The sequence below is a fragment of the Agrilus planipennis genome, unplaced genomic scaffold, assembly GCF_000699045.2.
Source record: "Agrilus planipennis isolate EAB-ADULT unplaced genomic scaffold, Apla_2.0 scaffold332, whole genome shotgun sequence".
In the NCBI taxonomy this organism is placed as follows: domain Eukaryota; kingdom Metazoa; phylum Arthropoda; class Insecta; order Coleoptera; family Buprestidae; genus Agrilus; species Agrilus planipennis.
This window is the reverse complement of record NW_020439024.1, coordinates 55,814-74,694: the sequence shown is the minus strand read 5'-3', so window position 1 is coordinate 74,694 and position 18,881 is coordinate 55,814. Positions and strand designations below refer to the sequence as shown.

General features: G+C 34.8%; 2 protein-coding genes across 2 annotated transcripts; one reads left to right on the top strand and one right to left on the bottom strand.

Annotated features, from left to right (window-relative positions):
* On the bottom strand, positions 1-1,745 carry LOC112904975 (histidine-rich glycoprotein-like). The gene is made up of 2 exons (XM_025976377.1): positions 1,179-1,745; positions 1-975 (listed from the first exon to the last, which is right to left on the bottom strand). The coding sequence occupies exons 1-2, from the start codon at positions 1,188-1,190 to the stop codon at positions 25-27; spliced, it is 963 nt and encodes a 320-aa protein (XP_025832162.1). The 5' UTR covers positions 1,191-1,745; the 3' UTR covers positions 1-24.
* A 919-nt stretch (positions 1,746-2,664) lies between these two features.
* On the top strand, positions 2,665-9,184 carry LOC108742394 (spidroin-2-like). The gene is made up of 3 exons (XM_018477592.1): positions 2,665-2,712; positions 6,582-7,319; positions 9,005-9,184. Exons 1-3 carry the CDS (start codon positions 2,698-2,700, stop codon positions 9,182-9,184), a joined length of 933 nt encoding a protein of 310 aa, XP_018333094.1. The 5' UTR covers positions 2,665-2,697.
* Positions 9,185-18,881: the final 9,697 nt, after the last annotated feature.

Below are 18,881 nucleotides of genomic sequence, written 5' to 3'. Positions count from 1 at the left end.
CAGTCAGCCATTTCATCGTAGACCCTAATGATGATGATGAAGATGGGAATCATGATGGGGAACGTAGTGGGTAGAGTGAGAGACAGCTGGAGCAATGAGGACCAACTTGTGAACCAGGGGCACTTCATGGTGAGCAGTGTGGTGAATGGCACCGTGGTGAGCCAATTCATGGATAGAACCATGATGAGCTAATTCATGGTGGATAGCACCGTGGTGATCTAAACCGTGGTGGATGGCATCGTGGTGAGCCAAGCCATGGTGGATGGCACCGTGGTGGGCCAATTCATGGATAGAACCATGGTGAGCTAACTCATGGTGGATAGCACCGTGGTGGATGGCATCGTGGTGAGCCAAGCCATGGTGGATGACACCGTGGTGAGCCAATTCATGGATAGAACCATGGTGAGCTAATTCATGGTGGATAGCACCGTGGTGATCTAAACCGTGGTGGATGGCATCGTGGTGAGCCAAGCCATGGTGGATGGCACCGTGGTGGGCCAATTCATGGATAGAACCATGGTGAGCTAACTCATGGTGGATAGCACCGTGGTGGATGGCATCGTGGTGAGCCAAGCCATGGTGGATGACACCGTGGTGAGCCAATTCATGGATAGAACCATGGTGAGCTAATTCATGGTGGATAGCACCGTGGTGATCTAAACCGTGGTGGATGGCATCGTGGTGAGCCAAGCCATGGTGGATGGCACCGTGGTGGACAACTTCATGGATTGCGCCGTGGTGGATGGCACCATGGTGAGCTAAATCGTGGTGAGCAATAGCATGATGTACTGGATGAACAATGGTAGTAGCATGACCGTGTTCATGTTCATGAGTTGTAATTATTCCGTGAGCTTTATGATCGCCGTGGTATTGACCTTCCCATAGTCCCTCTCCATGCCATTGACCATCTTCATGACCATGATGTCCCAAGATGATGCCAGCATTGGCTGCGGCTGCTAAGCAAGCTACGACAATCTATAAAATAGGATATACAGTAATGTGTCATGTATTAATTGCAAATATATTCCATTATTACTAATTCTTCCTTAAAATATCAGTTTTTATTCCTCCCCAGGTGTGTAATAGTAAAAATTTGCTAAAATATTTTCTGATTTGAAAATATTAAACAACGACCGAAATTTATACAAAATAATAAAAAATTAAGTTAAGTTACTTACCAAGAATTTCATGTTTGGTGGTTGTTTGTTTGATAGATTGTAAATCAACTAACTGATGTCTGTGAGAAGTATGCCTTTGATATTTATACATTAAATATTGACCTTCGACATAAGTGAGATCGTCACCCGTAAGCTATCAGAAATTGATTTTTTAATTTGGAAATATACATACTTACCTTTCGAGCATCAAAATTTACACCAACACCAATTTATTACCAATTAACACTTTTACTTTAAAAATATATTTACATTTATCTATAAATATGCATGGAGAAAAATATTGCGGAAAAAACATTCTGAAAATACATAACCAACGTCGTTGGTACTAGGTTTGAAAACGCAATTATCTTCTTAGCTTTATAAAATGATATGGTTACATTAGGTTATAACAAATCTGTAAAACGTTTGACTGAAAGTATTCGATATATCTATTTAAGTACTTTTCTAATATTTCAGCCAGTGATACTTGAAGCAGTTGTTCTAAAATACTTTTCTGGTTTTGAATTACTATTAACCTTCTTCAGAATTTCCTACAATGTTAGGTATTTGTTTAAACGTATTGTCATTTTGCACTGATTATTTTAAATGAAAAATTTGTAGCAGTCCTAACAATTTTATGTTTATTGTGTGCTATTTGTAGTTTATATTAATATTTCATTAGTAAAACATGTAATAATAATTGATTTTTTTTATACCTATAATCGTTTAATCCTTATTTTCTTATTCAACTGCCTTCTACTAATAAAAGATGGTATCTTGTAGAGTTATAGGTATTGCCAAACTGAAACAATATGAGTTACTCAGGTTTTAAACTGATTTTTGTGAAACAGTGGTTTTATTTTTGTTTTTTCATGAGTATCTTTTAGTGTCTAAGATAATCTTGAAGAAGGTTCAATAGGCCAAACCAATTATTGCAGAGGCAATAGTATATTATAGTGAACATTTAAAAAGAAATTTGGTTGTTTCTATTTATAGGTAATGTTTTACAAAGAATCAATAGTATAAATTTATTATTAAAAATGGTGAAACATGTGGTTACATGTTACATGTAATTTTTTAAAAGCAGGATATTTCAATTTTAGCTCTATTAGAAGCTTTTTGTTAATAAAAGGGTAACAACTCTTGATGAGTATATTTATTGTCATTTCATCATAATGCTTTAATGCGATGTAACAGATTTGTATTTAAAATGAGAGGAATATAACTTATCTTTATGAAGACTAGGTCAAAAATTCTTCCAAAAGGGTTAACTATTACGTTACTTAGTTATCCTTAGTTTTGTGATACTTAATCTAAAGAATAATGTGGAATGTTCGATAAAATAGGAATAAACCTTTCGGAATTCATTGCCTATTGTCATTTACTTCACATATTACTAATTGTTGTACGTACAAACTTGCGCAACAACGACGGTCCAATGTAATTACATTATTGTTTACTAAACATACCAAAAATAACTTATGGTTGAATGCCTTTTCGTGACCTTATTACAGTGAAAGATGAACCAGTGTATTCCTAAATGATTGACGGAAAGGTATTTTGATAACTTATTGTTAATTGACTTTTACATTACGATTAATATCATATCTAATAAATGACAGGTATTATTGAATTACTGAAACAGCCGAGAAATGTTTTTTCTTCTTCCTTTTCGACTAAATGTTACCGACTTTTTTACTCATTATTTAATTAGAAACCAACTCCAAACATTTATTAGTGCACATGCTTTGTAGGTATGTATACGAATGTTGCACCCACTTGTCGTAATCAAGGAAATTTACTAGGGTATAAAACCGAAAAGTGTAACGTCACGCGCCACGCGCTATGTATGACCCCTGGTGGGTATGTCCAAAAGAAGTCATTTTAACAGGCTACAGAAGTACACTTGTTAGTAGCAACCGATTATACTAAAATTCCCATTTCGATAAATTGTCAGCAGGTCGCGCCTTCGCTGTACTGTATATGTATTGCATATGCGTTTGTGTTTGTTTTGATTTGTAAGTACCCTCTGCGGTTTTGTATGGTGCAAGCGTAAAAGGTTTTAACAAAACTAAACCAGTATTCTGCATTCGTCCGCTCGAAATAAATTTGTATTTTCCTGGTGTTTACTAATTAGTTAATATATACAATCTAAAAAAAGTTTTATTTCTTACACATGTACACTAATACACGCTCGCCCCTTTTTTTATTTTATTTCACTATCAGGGCATTCTTTTTGTCCAGTTTATGAAATGGATAAGGTATTTTTCAAGTTAGTCAAATGTGACTATATTGCAACATTGGACTCAAAAATCATTCAGTTACTGTACTGTATTTTGCATTTATCGATTTGGTGTAGCACAATCAGTCACCACATCAGGCATTGAGTATTATTTTAATTGAGTCGCAGATAGAGGGCAGTTAAAATTGGGGGATGGGACGGTTCAGGTAAAAGCATATTACAGCAATATCCTGGAGCCGCCAGACATTATGTATTTTCTGAGTAATAAAATGGATGGGATAGAGTAGTGTTTATAGTATTTTATTAGCTTCTTAAAGTTTAAATGCTGAGTTACAGATAATGTTTCATAGAATATTGTTAAAAAATAATAATCCACACTGTCATACTTTAGTACTGTATGAAAATAAATAAAAGTAAAACTAAAATACAGGTATGCAAGGGAAGAAAAAGTAGGGAAAGAGCGAATATACAGACAAGAGACGAAAAATTAGAAGAAGTGGCTGATTTTAGATATCTAGGAAGTCAGATAAGTCAGGACGGAAGAAGTAGTAGGGATGTAAAGCAGAGGATAGCGCAGGGTCCTGTCGCCTTTAATAAAAAGAAGCCACTTCTATGCTCGCGAACGGTTAATTTAGAAATTCGAAAAAGATTGTTAAACGTGTATGTTTGGAGCGCGGCGTTGTACGGGTGCGAAACATGGACAGTGGGTGCGGCGGAAAAGAAAAGGTTAGAAGCATTCGAAATGTGGTGTTATAGGCGAATGATGAGGATAATGTGGGAAGGAAAGGTTAGAAATGAAGAGGTATTGGAAAGAATAGGAGAACAGAGGACTCTATGGAAGGCAGTAAAAAATAGGCGAGATAGGTTGGTAGGACACCTTCTCACGCATGAAGGTCAAGTCAGAGACATATTACAGGCAGAAACAGGAGTTAGGAGGGGTAGAGGTAGACCTTGGTTAGATTACTGTTCGCAAATAGTTAAAGATATGGGTTGTTCTAGTTTTAGGGAAATGCGAAGTTTAGCTCAGTAGCAAAGAGTGGAGGTAAGTGTCCAATCAGTCTTAGGACTTTATGATAATGATGATGCCATATACTTTCCATCGGCGCTAATTTCTGTCAGACGCTTCAAAGTTCGCAAAAAATAAGTCTGAGTCTTCATTTTTAAATATGATATTTATGGAACTATTTCAATACTTTTTGTAAACTATTAGAGCAATTGTAAGGCCCAAAGGCCAAACATCCGTCAGACATAAAGCCATCTAATTATCGCCCTTGCGTTTATACTACAGCGACATTTTGATTGTGTCTCGGGGATGTTTGGCCCCTACAATTGATCTGGCCGCCTTGGAATATTTATATTAAGTACTATTCCATAGTGGCAATCAGAAATTTCCATTAATTTAATAAACGACGTACAACAAATAAAATCACATAACAAAACCTACACCGAGCCTAATATACGCATCGCATCGACATTATTCAATTATCGAATATTTATCCTTTAACTTTACTTGTGATCTGAAGTAGACAAGAGAACTAGCAGCTTTCGACCTTCAACCCTACACCGACTGTCAGGTCTGATCCTTGACGAATTTATTTTTGATGAGATTAATTCCATACAAAAGACTCAAATAGTATTTTCACCCGAGTGAGAGGGCTAGTGGACCGCTTGACGTCGTCCAAGTTTTGTCGTGGTTTTATTGAATTATTTGGACAAAGGACTTTCTGCCTTACCTTCTGGCTTTGTAATAAGTGCAAGTCGAAGGGACTGATTGTTGATGCAGGTTTACTTTGTGCTAACGATTCTATCTCGGCATATACATTGAAGTCTTCTATGAAGTATTGTAAAAGTATATTTCAATAATAAAACTTACATATATTGGACAATTGGATATGTTTAATTCGATGACCATAAGCTTAGAGATAAGTGATGCTGATGTTTTTATTCAGGCCTAAAGGACGTCGCCGATTGTTGTTTCTTAATGTGGACTGCACATCCCAGCATCGGAAATGAAAAATCTCTGAAGAAGTCACCGATGACGGCGTTTAGGCCTGAATTAGATTAGCTGCGAAAGCATTTATCAAATTGTCAGCTTAGGGATACTTCTTTCAATTGTTTTATAACGTTTAGTGGAGTTATTTTTAGGATAAACGTTTTAAAAATTTTCGGTCATCCGAGTTCAGTTAAAAGAGGGAAGAAATTTTTGCTTTCCTGTTTTGTTTTACAGTTTTTTGGAAAATAAACTTGAGAAAAATAAATTTGTTATGGAAACTACATTATTTAATGCGTTAAATTCTAATTGTAATGCGTTGAATTCTAGTAGTAAAATAGTTTGCTAATTTTTAAGATGTTTGATCATCACAAGGACACTTACAGTAAGAATCATCCTTTCCTGTTTAATATATATAAGCCATAAAGACCAATCTTGTCTATTTTTCTAGTTAAGAAATTTCATATTTGTAAGTGATCTATAAAATATTTTATAAAGTTTAAGGAATTGTCTTGTAAAAACTATCGCGGTTGTATTTTCGTTAATCTCTTGGCTAAGTAGTATTGTTTAATAATTAGAAAATTAAAAAAACATGTGAAATTTTTACTCTAGAAAAACTCTGACATGTTTTGGTCATGACGTTGGTCATCAAAGAGTTACAATATTAAGTAAAAAAATTACAAAATATACAATTTTTGTAATTTGCTTTTTATCGTCAAAAATAGCAACAAGATTAATATAAACTTTAATTTATTAAGGTACACTAATAATAAAGCGCACGTATTTAAAAACCATTTGTTGATATTTAATAATATCAGCTTGATTGTTGATGAGTAAGTAGAAGGAGAAAGTAAACTCCCATATTAAAGAATAATTTTTTTATCGCTTGGAGGTGAAGATCTCACTTCCGTCGAAGGTCAATATTAAACATATAAATAGTATAGTAAATCAACCTTAGATATCATTCGATCTGTATCGGTGGAAGATATAAACAGCAATATGAAGTTTTTGGTAAGATTTTTAAATGTTGTTAATTTCAATAATTTAGAAGTGAAACAGGTCATATAGGTAGCAATAACTGATATATTTTAAAAATCTCAATAGAACGTTTGCAGCCTTTCAAACTTTTTCCCTTTGTTCAGTTGTATATTTTTTTATTGATACAATTTTCCATTTTAATCTTGTTATCTAGATTGCCGTAGCCTGTTTGGCAACCCTTGCTAATGCTGGTATTCTTTTGGGACACCATGGCAAAGATGACGGACAATGGCACGGAGAAGGACTTTTGGAAAGCCAGTGGTACGGCGATCACAAAACTCATGGAATAATTGCTGCCCCTCTTCTTGCCCACGGTGTTCTTGCTGGACCCGTAAATCATGGTGCTACTCTTGTTGGCCCATCTCATGCTGCATCAGTTGTTGGACCAGTTGAACATGGAGCAACTCTCATTGGACCATCTCACCAAGCTTCTGTAGTAGGACTAGTTGACAATGGTGCAACTCTTATTGGACCAACTCAACATGCTTCAGTTGTTGGACCTACTAACTATGGAGCAACCCTTGTTGGACCAACTCAACATACCTCAGTTGTTGGACCTGCTAACTATGGAGCAACACTTGTTGGACCATCCCAACATGCTTCAGTTGTTGGACCTACTAACTACGGAGCAACACTTGTTGGGCCATCTCAACATGCTTCAGTTGTTGGACCAACTAACTATGGAGCAACACTTGTTGGACCATCTCAACATGCTTCAGTTGTTGGACCACTTGTTGGACCATCTCAACATGCTTCAGTTGTTGGACCTACTAACTATGGAGCAACACTTGTTGGACCATCTCAACACGCCTCTGTAATCGGACTTGCTGGTCACGGAGCAACACTAATTGCACCCTCTTATCACGGATTGAGCTACGACAATGCTCACTTGGTAGCACCTTTGTCTCACAGTTGGACTCACGGGATCAATACTCACAGTACACTCCTTGCACCAACTCTTTCTCGCTCTTCCGCAATCGTAGCCCATGTTGATGATCTTTGCGATTATTAGGAGTTAATACAATTATCTCTCCTGCAGTTATAATGCAGAATGAATGGATACATGTTAGCACAATATTTGTTTTAACATGTATATTATTTTAATAAATAAAGTACCAATACTTATTGCAAAATGAACATGTTATTGTTATTATTCTATTATGCAGCTAGTCAAATTAATTGAGATAAAGAGCTGTAATGTCTTCAACGAAATTATAATTCATTTCCGATTTGAAAAGCAACTACAATTTTACTGTAGTAAAGCAAATGAAATTTTCAAGAAAGGACTGTTNGAACATGTTATTGTTATTATTCTATTATGCAGCTAGTCAAATTAATTGAGATAAAGAGCTGTAATGTCTTCAACGAAATTATAATTCATTTCCGATTTGAAAAGCAACTACAATTTTACTGTAGTAAAGCAAATGAAATTTTCAAGAAAGGACTGTTAAAGTCAATATTTATGTTATCAAAAACTACTGTAAAGTATAGCTCTAGAAGCTAGAATTTGTCGAAAGCTCTGTTATAATGTTAGAAAGTTGATTGAGGGTTTTTAATTCGCGTTTGCTAGAGCCCACCTTGTCACCATATCGTCCAATTTAAACTATAAATACGGAAACCAAAATTAATTTTTCAACGTACAGTTCGACGTAAAGAAAATATGCCCAATGCGATATTTATATTTTCAACCTCTCTTTTCGTAAGTTTTTAAGTTAATTAGAGGGCTGTGTTAGGAGACACTTCTATAGTTTTTAGGAATCCCCGAAAATACAGACATTCCTTTATGAATATGTTTAAATCAGATTTTATTTATTATTAAACGAAATCCAACGTTTTGCCTAGGTCTTAAGGTTTTCTCAAGGATAGGTTTAGGGGTTAATACAGTATATAAGACAAACAGTTGCTTGTATCGAAAAAAAGCACATGTTATAACTAATTGGCATTAATAAAACACGTATGATATAAATAAAATAATAAATAAGAATAAATAGTTAAAATCAGGAAATAATAACAATTAAAAACCACATGGTGGACATAGCAACGTTCACAGTTAAAAATTTTCATTGAATTATGAAATTCCGCCCCTTTAGGGATTTCAGATGAAAATATGCCATTGCTCAATGTACATTTCGCTCTCAAAAAACATCTTCAGGAGTATGAGTATGATTAAGTATTAGTTGACTTACTTTGTGCTCTTACCTTTATATAATAATATACCGTTTTATAAGTTCACAATAAACTAAAGCTAACTAAACTATGGAACTATTATCAAACGAAGAGACGGTTGGGTCTGTATGCGATTGTAAGTTATCTTAGGATATCAATGACATACGTTGTTCTGGGGATGTGTTGAAGCTTAATAATTACATTTTTCGGAATTGATTTCTTGTTTCCTTTTTAGGCTGTATGTATACTTGTAATTGAGCATTGTGTATAAATCGATCTAATTAATATTTTTTAAAAATCTCAATAGAACAAGAATTGCATTGTTTTCATTCACAGCCTTTCAAACTTTTCCCATTGTTCAGTTGTGTATTCTTCATTGATACAATTTTCTACTTTAATCTTGTTATCCAGATTGTCGTAGCCTGTTTGGCAACCCTTGCTAATGCTGGTATTCTTTTGGGACACCCTAGCAAAGATGATGGAAAATGGCACGGAGAAGGACTTTTGGAAAGCCAGTGGCACGGCGATCACAAAACTCATGGAATAATTGCTGCTCCTCTTGTTTCCCACGGTCACGAACATGCCCATTGATGGGCATTTTGTATAAAGCTGTATGCGATCTAATTGCGTTTTTGTTTATTAAGGTGCCTATGCTTAATAAAAATTACGATTGAATTCCATTTCACGGCCCTTCAGTGAAAGATGAATCAAAGTGTTCCTCAATAATACGTGACTAACGGAAATGTGTTTTGATAACTTATTGTTAATTTACTTTCACATTACGATCAATATCCATTATTTTCTGTAAATTATATTATTGAGCAATCAAAAACAGCTGGATAATATTAGTGGCATTTTTTCTTTTACATTTTCGGTCTAAGTGCTCTACCTACATTTTTTAATTATAAATGTAATTAGAAAACTATTCTAAGCTACCTATATGAATATAATGAAGGAATATCGAATAATAATAACTTCACTGAAGATAGTTAATAACTAAAATAATATTCAGATTAAAGAACAAATGATGTTAGGTATAATTTTTATGATGATCTATGCGTGGGCTTTGGAGATGATCCCTTTTAATCGCTTGTATTGTTAAGTGGATCAGTGGAGCTTTTGTCAATAGTAAAACTTTTTGAAGAACTCTCGGTCAGTTAAGTTCAGTTAGAAGTTGGAAATAGCTTTATCCCATATTTCGCAATCTTTGGATGTTTTCAAACATTCGCAAAATAGAGTTTGTTTTAGAATCATACAATTGTTTGGGTTCGGCACAGAGAAAAGTTATTTTTCATCTTTATTTTTTGCTTAAAAAATACTAAACAGTTTATCTATACTTTTAAACGACTTTATTTGTGCATTTCGACTACGACAAATGAAACACTAATCAAAAACTGCTATGTATGTAATTTAAAAACAGGATATGCGATTTGACTTCCGGCAATAGATAGGTAAACTACGTACTACTTTAGTTGCTTCAGTAAATGGTAATGTTTGTAATTGTCATTATGCAATTAGAAGGCGACGTCACTTAGAAAATTAGAGTTTGTTTTAGAATCTTACAATTGTTTGAGTTCGGAAAAGAGAGAAGTTATTTTTCATCTCTATTATTTGCTTAAAAAAATAATTAAACTACAATTGTAAAACACATTGACAGTTTCAAAGATATTTGATCCTGCCAAAGATAGTTTCAGGAAGGGTTTTCCCTCTCTTGTCTAATACTACTAAAACACCAAAGAGCCACCCTTTCTACTCCTTATTTGAGATTACGTCCTATTAGTAAGCGTTTAGGTGATATCAGGCAAATCTTACGTTTTTAATTTAATTTTTTTTTATTTTCCAGCTTTTGCAAGATTTAAGAAACTATTCAATGCCTACATATACTATATCTATATATATTATGTGCTTATAGAAAAAATTAAATAGTTACAAATAAAACTTTCTGCGATTTATTTTTCGCCGAAAGAGATCACCGAATAAGGCTATTACAAGCCCTGCTATGATAAAATACACTGACAACAATTATGTGTTTAAAGCGAAAGAATTTCAAAAGCACTTGTTGATGAATTATAAACTGAGGGAGCTTATTGACGAGTACCTAGGTGTGTTTGATAAGGAGAAAGTGAAGTTCCAAAATAACGACTGGATTTTTTATCGCCGGGAGGTGATGATCTCACTCGTGTCGAAGGTCAACATTAAACATATAAATAGTAGAGTGAAGCGTCCTTAGTTATCAGTGGATCTTTATCAGTTACACCAACAACTTCCAAAATGAAATTTTTGGTAAGATATTTATAAATTTTAAGGTTCATTAAAACAATACCTGATATAATCAGTTTTCAATATTAGTGAAGAGAAATAGTTGCTATAAGTATAAATAAACAAAATTGCTTTAAAAACAGCAAAAGAGCAAGAACCACAAGATTTGTACGTATTAGCAGATCTTTTTGTTCAGTGGATTTCACTTTAGTGATAGAATATTCTATATGCCTTTTAATCTTATTTTGTAGATTGCCGTAGTTTGTTTAGCAACTTTTGCTAATGCTGGTGTTCTCTTGGGACACCATGGTCATGATGACGGCCAATGGCATGGAGAAGGACTTTGGGAAAGCCAAGATCACGGTGATCATGAAGCTCATGGTATAATAGCTGCTCCTCTTCTTGCTCACGGTCATGGACATAACACAATTGTGGGACCATCTAGCCATGGTGTGCTTGCTGGACCTGTGAGCCACGGTGCTACACTCGTTGGACCATCTCACCACGCCTCCCTAGTCGGACCAGTTGACCATGGTGCAACCCTTGTTGGACCAACACACCACGCTTCAGTCGTTGGACCCGCTCACCATGGAGCAACCCTTGTTGGCCCAACTCACCACGCTTCAGTAGTAGGACCGGCTCATCATGGAGCAACCCTTGTTGGACCAAGTCACCACGCTTCAGTAGTAGGACCCGCTCACCATGGAGCAACCCTTGTTGGACCCTCTCATCATGCATCTGTTGTAGGACCAATTGATCATGGAGCAACCCTTGTTGGACCAACACACCACGCTTCAGTCGTTGGACCCGCTCACCATGGAGCAACCCTTGTTGGCCCAACTCACCACGCTTCAGTAGTAGGACCGGCTCATCATGGAGCAACCCTTGTTGGACCAAGTCACCACGCTTCAGTAGTAGGACCCGCTCACCATGGAGCAACCCTTGTTGGACCATCCCATCACGCATCTCTTGTTGGATCTGCGTACCATGGAGCCACACTTATTGCACCATCTCATCACGGATTGATCCACCACAGTGCTCACTTGGTAGCACCTTTGTCTCACAGTTGGACTCATGAAGCCAATGCCCACAGCACATTGCTTCTTGCTCCAACTCTTTCCCACTCTTCCTACATCACTTCACATGTCGATGACAATTGCGATCATTAGGGGTTAAAAGAATATGCTTGCATGCTCGAAAAACTGCCGTTATAATGCAGAATACCTGCTCGAAACTACGTTTCAGTTATAACGGTTGTATTTAACAATCTAATGAATGCACGCCGGATACAGTATTTATTTTAATTTGTTTTTCTTTTATTTTTGATAAATAAAGCATTAGAAAATTATTTACTCGTTTTTAAATAAACTGTTATTTACGATGGTTATTGCATGCAGTATGCAAGAAATGGCGCTCATTTCTGCTATCGTGTTTTAAATGTGGAGTCCTACAGAGTAGGCAGAGTTCATTTGATATTGTGAAAGCAATTGTAATATCTCGAAAAGTTGATTGAGGGTTATCTATTTTGCTATAGCATCCAATCAATGACATATTTATTAGATGTGATTATTGTAAAATTGTACTGTAGTCGTCTAATGACTAGCGAGAATTGTGGTTCTAAATAGAATGGTTTTATATAATATCGTTGGACACAATTCTGCATTTAGCGATTTTCTTATGCTGGCACAAATGAATCCCTTATAGTTTTTTAAATTGTTATATTGCTATACCGTGTGTTCCCACGGGACCCTCCTTTCAGTAATGAATGATGTTCAGAAGCCCGTTAGCATGTCGTCCATCTTCTTCTTTGCAGGGGTAGCTTGAGTGTGTTGTTTATCTCCCACGATATACGCTGGTTTGAGTTTCTGGATAAATACTGCTTTGCTTTGGCTGGAAAGTTGAATTATGAATGAATGTTCGCCTCGTTTGTATGGACCATCGAGAAATGGTGTTTTTGCTGGATCAGTTAATCATGGTGCTATTCTTGTTGGAACATCTCATGTTGCTTCTGTTATTGGACCAGTTGAACATGGAGCATCTCTCCTTCGACTATCTTATCATGCTCCTGCAGTAGGACCTTTTGACCATGGTGCAACTACTATTGGACCAACTCAATATGCTTTAGTTATTGGACCTACTAACTATGGAGCAACCCTTGTTGAACAATCTCAACATGCTTCAGTTGTTGGACCTACTAATTATGGGGCACACCTTGTTGGGTCATCTCAACATGCACCTGTAATCGGACTTGCTCGTTACTGAGCAACACTAATTGTACCCACTAATTACTCATTGATCCACAACAATGTTGACTTGGTGGCACCTTTGTCTCACAGTTGGACTCATGGGATCAATACCCACAGTACACTCCTCGCACTAACTCTTTCTCGCTACTCCGCGATCATAGTTCATGCAGATAATCTTTGCGATTCTTAGGGGTTAATTCCTTTCCCAGTTTAAAAAACTGCTGTTACAATGCAGTGTTAATGGATACATGTTAGCACAATATTTCTTTTAATATGTATTTTATTTAAACTGAGATAAAGATCTATAATGTCTTCAACGAAATAATTATTCATTTTCGAATTGAAAAGCAAGTAGAGTATAAATAAAATAATAAATAAGAATAAATAGTTGAAATCAGATAATCATATAAATAAAACGAGTAAATATACAATTTACAATTAAAAACTACATGGTGGACATATCAACGTTCACACTACTTTCACTTATGAAATTAGTCGCATCAGCAAATATCTGTTGCCCTTACAATTCTGCCCCTTTAGACATTTCATATGAAAATATGCCATTGCTCAATGTACATTTCGCTCTCTCAAAGCATCTTCAGGAATAGAGTATGATGTTCTTACCTTAATATTATAATGAACCATGTTTTATAAGTTCGTAATACACTGGAGCTAACTAAACTATGGAACTAGTATCGAACGAAGAAATCGTTGGGTCTGTATGTGATTGTAAGTCATCTTAGGATATCAATGAAAGACGTTGTTCCGGGGATGTGTTGAAGCTTAATAATTACAGTTTTCGGAATTAATTTCTTGTTTCTTTTTCAAGTTATATGAACACCTTTAATTGGGTATTGTGTATAAAGCTGTGTGCGATCTAATTGCGTTTCTGTATATTAAGGTGCCTATGCTTAATAAAAATTACGATTGAATTCCATTTCACGGCCCTTCAGTGAAAGATGAATCAAAGTGTTCCTCAATAATACGTGACTAACGGAAATGTGTTTTGATAACTTATNTTTGTTTATTAAGGTGCCTATGCTTAATAAAAATTACGATTGAATTCCATTTCACGGCCCTTCAGTGAAAGATGAATCAAAGTGTTCCTCAATAATACGTGACTAACGGAAATGTGTTTCGATAACTTATTGTTAATTTACTTTCACATTACGATCAATATCCATTATTTTCTGTAAATTATATTATTGAGCAATCGAAAACAGCTGAATAATATTAGTGGCATTTTTTCTTTTATATTTTCGGTCTAAGTGCTCTACCTACATTTTTTAATTATAAATGTAATTAGAAAACTATTCTAAGCTACCTATATGAATATAATGAAGGAATATCGAATAATAATAACTCCACTGAAGATAGTTAATAACTAAAATTATATTCAGATTAATGCATGTGCTTTGGAGATGATCTCTTTTAATCGCTTGTATTGTTAAGTGGATCAGTGGAGCTTTTGTCAAGAGTAAAACCCTCGGTCAGTTAAGTTCAGTTAGAAATTGGAAATAACTTGTATTTTTCCTAGATTTGGCAATCTTCGGATGTTGTCAAACATTCAGAAAAATAGAGTTTGTTTTAGAATCATACAATTGTTTGGGTTCGGCAAAGAGAGAAGCTACTTTTGATCTCTATTATTTACTTAAAAAAAACCAAACACTTTATCTATCCCTTTGAAGGACTTTATTTGTGTATTTCGACTAAGGCCAGTGAAACACCAATCAAAAACTGCGGTCCATGTTTCTATGTATGTAATCTAAAAACAGGAAACGCGATTTGACTTCCGGCAACAGATAGGTAAACCACGTACTATTTTAGTTGCTTCAGTGAATGCTAACGTTTTTAATTATTGTTATGCAATTAGAAGGCGATCTTAAACGTCACTTATACTAATTAAGTACAAATATTGGTCATTGAATGAAAGAACACGATACGATTAAGGACTTTCCTTATTACACATGCTTTAGATGTTGTTGCAATTTTTAGAAATTAGAAATTAGAGATTTGGCTACTTAGTACAGTAAATCTAAAAAAATTTATGATATGATAACTTCTTCAAATAATGGGTCATATTTTATGGTTTGGGTGAATGTGTTGCTTCAGTAAATGGTAATGTTTGTAATTGTCATTATGCAATTAGAAGGCGACGTCACTTAGAAAATTAGAGTTTGTTTTAGAATCTTACAATTGTTTGAGTTCGGAAAAGAGAGAAGTTATTTTTCATCTATTATTTGTATAAAAAATAGCTAAAAAACATTTTCAAAGATATTTGATCCTGCCAAAGATAGTTTCAGGAAGGGTTTTCCCTCTCTTGTCTAATACTACTAAAACACCAAAGAGCCACCCATTCTGAATGAATGGATACATGTTAGCACAATATTTGTTTTAACATGTATATTATTTTAATAAATAAAGTACCAATACTTATTGCAAAATGAACATGTTATTGTTATTATTCTATTATGCAGCTAGTCAAATTAATTGAGATAAAGAGCTGTAATGTCTTCAACGAAATTATAATTCATTTCCGATTTGAAAAGCAACTACAATTTTACTGTAGTAAAGCAAATGAAATTTTCAAGAAAGGACTGTTAAAGTCAATATTTATGTTATCAAAAACTACTGTAAAGTATAGCTCTAGAAGCTAGAATTTGTCGAAAGCTCTGTTATAATGTTAGAAAGTTGATTGAGGGTTTTTAATTCGCGTTTGCTAGAGCCCACCTTGTCACCATATCGTCCAATTTAAACTATAAATACGGAAACCAAAATTAATTTTTCAACGTACAGTTCGACGTAAAGAAAATATGCCCAATGCGATATTTATATTTTCAACCTCTCTTTTCGTAAGTTTTTAAGTTAATTAGAGGGCTGTGTTAGGAGACACTTCTATAGTTTTTAGGAATCCCCGAAAATACAGACATTCCTTTATGAATATGTTTAAATCAGATTTTATTTATTATTAAACGAAATCCAACGTTTTGCCTAGGTCTTAAGGTTTTCTCAAGGATAGGTTTAGGGGTTAATACAGTATATAAGACAAACAGTTGCTTGTATCGAAAAAAAGCACATGTTATAACTAATTGGCATTAATAAAACACGTATGATATAAATAAAATAATAAATAAGAATAAATAGTTAAAATCAGGAAATAATAACAATTAAAAACCACATGGTGGACATAGCAACGTTCACAGTTAAAAATTTTCATTGAATTATGAAATTCCGCCCCTTTAGGGATTTCAGATGAAAATATGCCATTGCTCAATGTACATTTCGCTCTCAAAAAACATCTTCAGGAGTATGAGTATGATTAAGTATTAGTTGACTTACTTTGTGCTCTTACCTTTATATAATAATATACCGTTTTATAAGTTCACAATAAACTAAAGCTAACTAAACTATGGAACTATTATCAAACGAAGAGACGGTTGGGTCTGTATGCGATTGTAAGTTATCTTAGGATATCAATGACATACGTTGTTCTGGGGATGTGTTGAAGCTTAATAATTACATTTTTCGGAATTGATTTCTTGTTTCCTTTTTAGGCTGTATGTATACTTGTAATTGAGCATTGTGTATAAATCGATCTAATTAATATTTTTTAAAAATCTCAATAGAACAAGAATTGCATTGTTTTCATTCACAGCCTTTCAAACTTTTCCCATTGTTCAGTTGTGTATTCTTCATTGATACAATTTTCTACTTTAATCTTGTTATCCAGATTGTCGTAGCCTGTTTGGCAACCCTTGCTANGCACCGTCTCATCACGGATTGATCCACCACAGTGCTCACTTGGTAGCACCTTTGTCTCACAGTTGGACTCATGAAGCCAATGCCCACAGCACATTGCTTCTTGCTCCAACTGTTTCCCACTCTTCCTACATCACTTCACATGCCGATGACGATTGCGATCATTAGGGGTTAAAAGAATATACTTGCTTGTTCGAAAAACTGCTGTTATAATGCAGAATACCTGCTCGAAACTACGTTTCAGTTATAACGGTTGTATTTAACAATCTAATGAATGCACGCCGGATACAGTATTTATTTTAATTTGTTTTTCTTTTATTTTTGATAAATAAAGCATTAGAAAATTATTTACTCCTTTTTAAATAAACTGTTATGTACGATGGTTATTGCATGCAGTATGCAAGAAATGGCGCTCATTTCTGCTATCCTGTTCTAAATGTGGAGTCTTACAGAGTAGGTAGAGTTCATTATCCGATAATATTTTTAAAGTAAGAATGGTTTAAATACTACCCAAATAGCCACTGCATTAAAAGGTTTGTGTTTGTGGACATATGATATTACTCAAAAGGCACGCAAGAACTATTTATTAATCTTGTTCCTGGAATAATTCGCATTACTGGATTATACAAGTTCTATCCTACATTCAGCATATTAGCGTAAATGCGATTACAATAAAAATGTTCAAATAAATTGCGAAAAATGTTTAGATAGATAATTTTATGTCGATTGTTACGTTATCATAAGATACTTTAAAGCTTTGCTTGTGCTTTTACAACTGAAACCATAGCTTTGTAAACGAGAATTTATTTAACGCTTTCATATTGTGATTGAGGGTTTTCCATTGTGCCATAGTATCCAATTCATGGCACATTTACTGTAGTCGTTTAATGACTAGCGAAAATTGTGGTTTTGATAGGAACCGGTTTTATAATAATGTTGGACACGATTCTGCATTTAGCGATTCTCTTATGCTAGCACAAATGAATCACTTATAGTTTTTAAAATTGTTATATTGATGTACCGTGTGTTCACACGAGACACCCCTGAATGATCTTGATTAACTCGTTCTGATGTAACCTGTAAAACATACTCGACGACCGGGTTGTTGCGTGTGCTAGTCTGTCGTCCATCTTCTTTTCTGTAGGGGTAGCTTGAGGTTGTGTATCTGCCACGATATACGCTGGTTAGAGTTTTTGGATACAGACCGCCTCGCTTTGGTTGGGAAGTTGAATAATGAATTAATGCTCGCCTCGTTTAAGCATTTTGCATGGACCATCGATCCATGGTGTTCTTGCTGGACTCTTGAATCATGGTGCTACACTTGTTGGAACATCTCATGCTACCTTAGTTACTGGACCAGTTGACCGTGGTGCTACCCTTATTTGACCAACTCAACATGTTGGACTTACTAACTATGGAGTAACTCTTGTTGGGCAATCTCAACATGCTTCAGTTGTTGGCCCTACTAATTATGGAGCACACCTTGTTGGGTCATCTCAATATGCATCTATAATCGGACTTGCTCGTTACGTAGCAACACTAATTGTACCCTCTTATTACGCATTGATCCACAACAATGTTCACTTGGTGGTGCATTTGTCTCACAGTTGGACTCGTGGGATCAATATCCACAGTACAGTCCTTGCACTAACACTTTTTCGCTCCTCCGCGATCATAGCTCATACAAATGATCTTTGCGATTATTAGTGGATAGTACAATTACCTCTCCAGTTTGTAAAACTGCAGTTAAAATGCAGTATTAATGGGTACATTTTAGCACAATATTTTTTTTAACATGTATTTTATTTTAATAAATGAAGTACCAATACTTGTTGCAAAATGCATTATCCTATTATGCAGCTAGTCAAATTAACTGAGATAAAGAGCTGTAAAGTCTTCAATGAAATAATTATTCATTTTCGATTTGAAAAGCAAGTACAATATAAATAAAATAATAAATAGTTAAAATCAGATAAATAAAATGAGTAAATATACAATTTACAATTCAAACACACGTGGTGGAC